This window comes from Mesoplodon bidens, assembly GCF_964165515.1.
Source record: "Mesoplodon bidens genome assembly, chromosome: X".
NCBI lineage: Eukaryota > Metazoa > Chordata > Mammalia > Artiodactyla > Ziphiidae > Mesoplodon > Mesoplodon bidens.
The window spans coordinates 119,977,881-119,986,515 of record NC_138163.1 but is presented as its reverse complement, the minus strand read 5'-3'; the positions used below and the strand labels follow the sequence as shown (position 1 = coordinate 119,986,515).

Genomic DNA, 8,635 nt, shown 5'->3' with positions numbered 1-8,635 from the left:
CGAGGCGAGTGAGATCCAGCGCGGCGGCCGCTCGCACGCCTTTAGGTCTTTCCCTAAATCGCAGGTATTTTGCGCGCTGCTTCTTCGGGGGCGGGTGTCCTGGTGTCCTTTTTGAGGGGAGTCTGGTCGCCCCACTGTGGAGTGGCCGAGTTTGCAAGAATGCTCGTCGATAGTGCAGACAGGGTTTTCACCCAGTTCATCCGCTCACATTTTCTCTTCCCTTAGGGCCCCCATTTTGTACCGCAATGCAACAGGCTCTAGAAAGAGCTTTGGATCGTGCGGAGTATATCATTGCAAGTGCCCAACAGAGACCTCCGGAAAGGAAATACCCGTCTAATGGGGAGAAGTCTCTCTATGAAAAACTTTATGACATTTATGTTGAAGAATGTGAAAAAGAGCCTGAGGTTACGGAGGAATTAACAAGCAACGTGAACCTGTTAGAGAAGCTTCTTAGGAGAGAGTCGTTGCCGTGTTTGGTGGTCAACCTGTACCCAGGAAACGAGGGCTATTCGCTGATGCTCCAAGGGGAAAACGGATCATCTTCGGAGAGCATCCGACTGCCCTATGAAGAGGGGGAATTGCTCGAATACTTGGATGCAGAAGAATTACCTCCTGTTTTGGTGGATCTCCTGGAAAAGTCTCAGGTTAACGTTTTTCATCGTGGGTGTGTCATAGCAGAAATACGGGACTACAGGCAGTCCAGTGACAGGGAACCGCCCCATTACCAAAGCAGGCATATTCTCTTACGTCCCACGATGCAGACTTTAGCCTGCGATGTAGAGGCCATAGCCAGCGATAATCAGAATTGGACCCAGGAGGACAAACTTCTGCTTGAGAGCCAACTGATCTTAGCTACAGCTGAACCACTGTGTCTAGACCCTTCTGTATCAGTAGTCTGCACTGAAAACAGACTGCTCTATAACAAACAAAAGCTGAACACTCGCCCCATGAAAAGGAACTTCAAGAGGTACTCTATGGCCTCTCTGAATCGGCAGCAGGAGCTGTCTCGTCGTCTACCGTCTCCTGAGCTAAGAGCCCTGACTTTCGGCAAAAGAATAAGAGAAAGTGAAACAGGTAGAAATTACGGCCTCAAAACTTTTAAAGCAGGAAGTTGTGTAGATATGTGGAAACAGAGACCCTGTGACTTGGCTGTAGCTTCTCAAGTGGACGTGGAGAAATATGCTAACGGGAAGAAGTCTGTCGGATATGATGATTCACAACCAACAGTCTGGCCAGTGCATGAGGTACAAGGTGGTCTTGCATTTGGATGTGAGGCTGGCTACCAGTCCCAGGCAACAAGGCTGACCGTCAGGCAGCTGACTGATAATTCACTTGCCTCTGGAAAAGGGTCCGGTAGAGAAGCCATGTGGGAGAGACAGCTGTCTCCCCCCGACTCCTCCGCAGATGGCCATCCCTACAGTTTCCTGCCCGGGCCAAAGACTGATGCTGGGAGAGTGGTCAGTCGGCCCGAGGAGTCGGTCCAGAAGAGCACCCAGTGTCCAGTGCAGATGTCACACAGCTCCAGTGGCTCAGCCGGTCTCAGGCAACCTTCTCCAGGGAAAGAACCAGAACAGCCTAAGACTGGGGGGGTTCAGTCTTCAGTGCCCGTCAGAGGAGCCACACATCCACCTCCACCCATGAGACTTCCCTGGTGCTCAGGAAGGAGCTCCTGCGGTGACAGTCTCACTTCACAGCAGGCAGGCAGCTCTCAGGCATGTGCATCTCCTGGCCCTGCTCCTAAGCCACCAGGTCTTTCCCAGAAATCCTCTGTGGAGCTGAGCCCAGTTAGCATGCTTCCTGCCACCGCCCTGTCCACTGCGGGCTCATCACAGACGACCCCGGTCGCCTGGGGCAAGGTCATCTCCATTGGCCCGAAGTTCACCAGAGTAGTGGGCCCCAGTCTCGGAGGCCAGGCCTCGGGGAGAGGCTGTGCCACCAGGGCCCCAGCTCCCGGGGGGATCCAGCTGGGCCACCTGCCCGCAGGAGTGCTGCTGCTGCCGGCACCGCTGCCTCCTCCTCCTCCTCCACCTCCTCCTCCACCTCCTCCTCCTCCTCCTCCTCCTCCGGGAGGGGTTCAGCTGCTTTTGCAAAACGCTTCGGATCTCCGACCGTTTGCTGTGGTGCCCCTCGGTTCGCTCCTGGGGAGCAGCCAGCAGCGGGCCCCGCAGCGGCGCCTCTCCCAGCTGCTTCCCCTGCAGTGGCCCTGCGCCCCGCCTCCTCGGCTGCCAGCATCCCAAGGTCCGGGGACACGGGGGGCGGGGGTACAGGGTCCGTGGGCACAGGGTCCGGGGGTACAGGGTCCGGGGGCACAGGGCGCCGCCGTTCCCAACACGGTCGTGCGTGCCCAGCAAGCCGTGGTCGTTCACCTCCGTGCAGTGGACCATTTCCTACAGCCCCGGGCGCTCGTGTTTTCCCCGCCGGGCTCTGGCCGGAGCCGCCCCGGGCTGAGACCCCCGCAGCAGAGGGGCTGGGCCTTGCTGGCCCCGCGGCCCCAGGTTCAGTTGGCCGTGCGCCTGCGCTCCTGCGCCGCCCCCTCGGGGCCCGCAGCCCCGCAGGCAGGCCGTGGGGACCGCGGATAGAGGCCCGCCAGCCGCTCCCAAGCCCTGAGGGCTGGCTGATTTTCTTTCGTTTTGAAAACAAGAGCAGCGACCAAGTGCATTGCGAGTTTCACCCTCACTTGGGGTTTTTTTAATGTGTCGCTCTTTTACGCTGTTAGACGTACAAACTTACTGCAGAGGCACAAGCCCGTGATTTTTACATAGAGACGGGGAAGTGCTTTCCTAAACTGGCACGGTTTCGCGGAAGCCATCGCTTGGGCGGTGGCTGTTGACAGTTGTTTTTATTGCGATGTTCTCAAGTGTATCCAGATCCAAACTAGGGTCAGTTTAAACTCCTGAAGCCTGTAATTTCTCTCAAGCAATAAAACTGCAACACCAGTAAAGTCAAAATTAGTATTATCCTAACAAGATGTTACTAACACATAACTGTAGCAGCTTCACCCTTTTACGTGTACAGCTCAGTAGTGTTAAGTGGGCTTTCGTCGTTGCTGTACAACAGATCTCTAGGGTTGTTTTCTTCTTGCAAGACTGAAGCTTTATCCCCGTGAGCACCAGCTCCCTGTTTCCCTCGCCCCCAGCCCTGGCCCCCACCCCTCTCTTTCCTGTGTCTCTGAGTGTGACTGCTTTAGATACTTCGTAGAAGTGGGATCGTACAGGATTTGTCTTTCGTGACGGGCTCATTTCACTTAGCGTCCTGTCCTCGAGGTCCATCCATGTTAGCGTGCCACAGGAAGGTTGTAGCTGTTTACAAGTGCTTTCAGTGTACCTAAGATATACTGACGCGGCCTATGAAGTATTAGAAACGTCCTTCGGAAGAGAGTGGACTTTCCTATTTGTTTATTTAGTTTAAAAGCTTTTTGCACCAGTGTCTGAAATGCAATTTTTATACATTTGGTTTGAGAAAAAAACAAAAACAAGCTAACGCTACCAAAAATTGATGCTTGTCATCTTGATATTGAGGCCATGGGATGCCTCCAAGTGCGCAGCATGCTTTAGGGGCACTTGCTTGTGTGGATGTCCCCAGCCCTTTAAAAGGTGCCCCCCCCCCCCCAGCCCAGCTCTTCTCCTCTAGGCTGCAGTCGCTGGCCTTGAAAGGGCACTTCTGGGATGTTGTCTTCTCTCTTTATAAAATCATTTACATTTTTGAGAACCCAGGGTTATCTGCAGAAGGTAAATATCTAAACATCTGGAAATGAGTTTGTTTTCCAAGTGTTTTCAACTTTGGTACATTCTGAAGTGGAGTCCCTCTCCCCCGCATTCCTTCTTTTCCCTTCCCTTGCTGAGTGATCACCAACTGGTCAGCTGTGCCTGCTTCCTCATCTCTTTGTACCTTCTTTCTTGTTTCAGTGGGGCTCAGAAGTCCCCTGAAGTTTTCTGTTTCCGTTTCTTATTGTGGTATAATTTACATAAGAATCAACCATTTTAAAGTGTACAATTCGTTGGCATTTACTGCATTTAGAATGTTGTGCGACCACAGCCTCTGTCTGCTTCCAAAACATTTTCATCCCCCAAGGGAAATCTCTGTACCCATTCAGCACTCACTTCCCGGCTTCCTCTCCCCCAGCCCAGGAAACCACCAATTTGCGTTCTCTCTCTACCGACTCCCCCATCTCGATTTTTCCTAAAACTGGAATCAGAGACTATGTGACCTCTTCTGTCGGGCCCCTTCCACTTGGCATAATGTTTTCGAGGTTCATCCACATCGTAACACGTATCGGCACTTCATTGCTTTTTAGGGCTGAATAACATTCCCTGGTTTGTGTACGCCACATTCTGTTTATCCATCATCTGTTGATGTACATTTGAGTTGTTCCCACCTTTTGCCATTGTGTATAGTGGGGCTATGAACAGTTGTGTACAAGTATCTGAAGGCCTCTCGTATTTTGTTCTTACAACTTTGAAGGACAACCTGTGTATATAAAAGTATTTTTTCCAAGTACGCATGTATGTTTCCCTGCCTTTTGCCCTAACCAAAAAAAGGAAGTTTGGCAGTTCCAAAAGAGGTGAGTGAAGAGGCAGGTAACCGGTGATTCTTAACTGCATTAACCCGGCTGTCCTAGCGTGCTACCCATCCTGTTAAGGAAAGATTTGGTCAGCTTGAAGCCTACATCGCAGATATGCCAGCAGAGTGACACTGAGCCCGTTAGAGCCTTATGTAGCCCACCCTGGACATCTTTAGGAGCGGTGCCTGCACTCTGAAGAAGTGACCAATTGCAAAGAAGACCAGTGCAATGACCAGTTGCAAAGAAGAGTTTCTACTCAGCCTTGGGAGCCAGCCAGACAAGGGGACTCTGAATCTCACTAGTTTTTGTGTACCTTCTCCCTCTTTGTCCTCACTCTCATCCTTTCAAATACTACCACACGGAGAGACCAGCTGACGTTGTGCTCCCTTCCCAGGCAAGCAAATAAATGCAGCTTTGTTTCAGATTACCATTTGTCGGCCTTTATTTCCTCCTAATAATCCTCACCAAGGTTGGTACTTGATGCAGGATCTCTTTTGAGCATATTAGCTGTCTGTGTTATGTGAATATCCTTTTCACTGATTTTAGTATCATGAGAACCTGGAGTCTCTCCCCTACCCGAGTTCAGATGCATGCACTTCATCTGAAATTAGTTTCCTGCAGGCTGTGTCTTCACGACTTAGGCTGACCGTTCATAGTGAGGTGGTTGTGTGAAAGCGGCTGGCCTCAGAATGTTCCGATAGACAGCAGAGAAACTGATCCAGGTGACGATCATCCAGGAAAAATCCAAGTGGAGCCGGTACCACCTAACCTCTTTCAGAGAGTTGGGGCCCTTGTCACAGGATGGGGCTTTGGGATCAGGATTATATTCCTTGAGGACAGTATCAAGTGAAGAGAGGACACTGGTTCTGGGTCAGCACTGTCCGAAAGAAATAGATGGTGAGTTCTGTATGTTTAAAATTTTCTACTAGCCACATTTTAATAAGTAAAAGGAAACAGGAGAACTTACCCTTAGTAATTTATCTAACCAAATATATCCAGAGGATTATCATTTCCACATGTAATCAATATTTTAAAATTCTTAGTGAGACATTTTATATTCTTTTTTTTTTTTTTTTTTGAGGTATGCGGGCCTCTCACTGTTGTGGCCTCTCCCGTTGCGGAGCACAGGCTCCGGACGCGCAGGCTCAGCGGCCATAGCTCACGGGCCCAGCCGCTCTGCGGCATGTGGGATCCTCCCGGACCGGGGCACGAACCCGTGTCCCCTGCATCGGCAGGCGGACTCTCAACCACTGCGCCACCAGGGAAGCCCTATATTCTTTTATTTTTACTAAACCTTCAAAATCCAGACATTTCCAGTCTGTCTAAATTCAGATGCAAAATTTTCATCAGAAATCCTGGATCTGTATTTAGATTTTTACATAAAATTTACAGTTGAAAATGTAGATTCTTCTTCCAAATGTAGTTTTCCAAAAATTGAATTAAGTAGCAGTTTTTAAAAAAATTTAATTAATTAATTTATTTTTGGCTATGTTTGGTCTTCATTGCTGCACGCAGGCGTTCTCTAGTTGTGGCGAGCGGGGGCGACTCTTTGTTGCGGTGCGTGGGCTTCTCATTGTGGTGGCTTCTCTTGTTGCAGAGCACGGGCTCAAGGCGTGCAGGCTTCATTAGTTGTGGCTCACGGGCTCAGTAGTTGTGGCTTACGGGCTCAGTAGTTGTGGCTCATGGACTCAGTAGTTGTGGCTCACGGTCTCAGTAGTTGTGGCTCGTGGGCTCTAGAGTGCAGGCTCAGTAGTTGTGGTGCATGGGCTTAGCTGCTCCGCAGCATGTGGGATCTTCCCAGACCAGGGCTCGAACCCGTGTCCCCTGCATTGGCAGGCAGATTCTTAACTACTGCTCCACCAGGGAAGCCCCAAGTACCAGTTTTTAAATTTAAATTAGTTAAAATTAAATAAAAGTTTCTCCCTCAATCTCACTAGCCATGTTTCAAGTAGTCAGCAGCTGCCTATGGTATGGTGTTGATCAGCACAGTTCTGGACGGAAGAGCAAAGCAGATCATGGAGACAGAGCGTCAGGCATGATCTGGACACCACTTCTGGAGATAAGGCAGGAACCGATCATCAGAGCACACGGTTGGAGTGGGAGAGGTGACACTGGTTCCATGTGCTGTGCAGAGCTCCCAGGAATCCTCACTGCCTGCGGTCACCTGGGCCTGGACTTGCAGGTAGAGGTCAAGTGGTCACTGGAAAACAAGGGTCAGCCTTTTGCTAATTGTATTCAAAATGGCGATGCAGAGGCACTAGCCATCCCAGCAATGAATTAAAACTCAGCTATCCCACGTGTACCCTGAGGAGCTTGGAATCTGAGGGAATTCGAGAGCGGAGATGCACCATCAGCCCTTTCCTTTTCCTGTCACTCCTCCTCCCTGTCTAGCTTTGGGGTCTCCTTGGCACAGATGAAACCAGAGCAACCATGAGCTGGGTGATGGGTATATGGAAGCTCATTCTTCTTCTTCTCTCTACTTTGGTGTATATTTGACATTGGCCATACAGGTGTAAATCGTTTTATTGCGTCTTGACTAATTGAAGGTTTGTGGCAACCCTGCGTCAAGCAAGTCTATTGGCGCCATTTTCCCAACGGCATTTGCTCACTTTGTGTCTCTGTGTTTACATTACATTCAGGTAATTCTCGCGATATTTCAAACTTTCTCATTGTTATTGTATTTAGCGTCTTTTAGCAATAAAGTTTTGTTTGTTTTTTTTTGCGGTATGAGGGTCTCTCACTGTTGTGGCCTCTCCCGTTGCGGAGCACAGGCTCCGGACGCGCAGGCCCAGCGGCCATGGCTCACGGGCCCAGCCGCTCCGCGGCATGTGGGATCCTCCGGGACCTGGGCATGCACCCGCGTCCCCTGCATCGACAGGCGGACTCCCAACCACCGCGCCATCAGGGAAGCCCTAATAAAGTATTTTAAATTAAGGTATGTACATTTCTTAGACGTAATGCCATTGCACACTTAATAGAATACCGCATAGTGTGAACATAACTTTTACATACACTGGGAAAGCAAACAATTTGTGTTACTTGCTTTATTGTGATATTCGCTTTATTGTGGCGGTCTGGAAGTGAGCCCGCAGTATCTCCGAGGTCTGCCTGTATGTATCCATTTGAAATCAAGTTCCTGATGTTCCTGCAGCCCCATTTCACACCTTGCCTCATCCTAACCTTCATCTTGCACCCAAAGTCATGCAGGGCCCTGACCCTGGGCTTGCCCTTCCTTCTTCCTGGCTTTGCTGCCGGAGCCGCAGGCAGCAAAGAGTGTGCAAGTTAATTGTTAAATTCAGTTCAACAAGTTCCTCATTAGGGACAAATTACCTGAGTTTGAAATCTGCTAATTTTCCAATCAGAGTGAGTGTTTGCACTTGTGATTTGGAAATAATTACCATATGGTAAAAGCAAAACCTATGTGCGGATTAAAGTAAAGGTGAGGGAGGACAGGAGCTTATTTCAGTATCTTCCCCAGGAGCTCGTGGTAGCGAGTGCGGATTAGTGGAGATGCCTCTGGGGTTGGGGTGGGACAGATCACCTGTAGCACCATTTCGTAAAGGCTGTTTGCTTCCTGCGCTAATACCCCTGAAATGTGACCTTGGGCTTGAGAGGCGAGCACTGTGGCCTTCATAGGCCTGAACTGGGTCTGGAAAGGGAAGAGTCCTTTCAATTTAGCTCTTTCATCTAAAAATACGTCTCTACTTTTGCTTAGATCTGTCCTCTGCCTAAAGCTGCTATATGAGTTACAAATTAAAACATTTGCTTGGGGGTGGAAGTGGTGACTTTAAATGCCCTTTGTGTGATCTTACAATGTATGTGTTAGGGAAAGCTCATCTGAGAGAATTTGAAGAATTGTGGGATAATAATTGCTGCAGAATACCACTGTGATCCGAAGTGTAGAAATCTGGGTCATTCACCTTCAGAAGTTCGTTCCAGTCCCAATTACTGTATTAGTAGTTCTAAAGCTTTGGAAACTCATGGTAAAGAATAGTCAAGGTTTCAGGTAATTTACAAGCCAATGTAGAAAAACTCCTCCTGAGATAACTGCTTTTGAAATTTGGAACAAGAAAA

The 8,635-nt window shown here is 49.6% G+C and overlaps 1 protein-coding gene across 1 annotated transcript; it reads left to right on the top strand.

Moving 5' to 3' along the window:
- Window positions 1-245: 245 nt before the first annotated feature.
- LOC308609485 (transcription factor SPT20 homolog) lies at window positions 246-2,579 on the top strand (the record flags this gene model as incomplete). The annotated part of the gene is made up of 1 exon (XM_081223132.1): window positions 246-2,579. The coding sequence occupies one exon, from the start codon at window positions 246-248 to the stop codon at window positions 2,577-2,579; it is 2,334 nt and encodes a 777-aa protein (XP_081079258.1).
- Window positions 2,580-8,635: the final 6,056 nt, after the last annotated feature.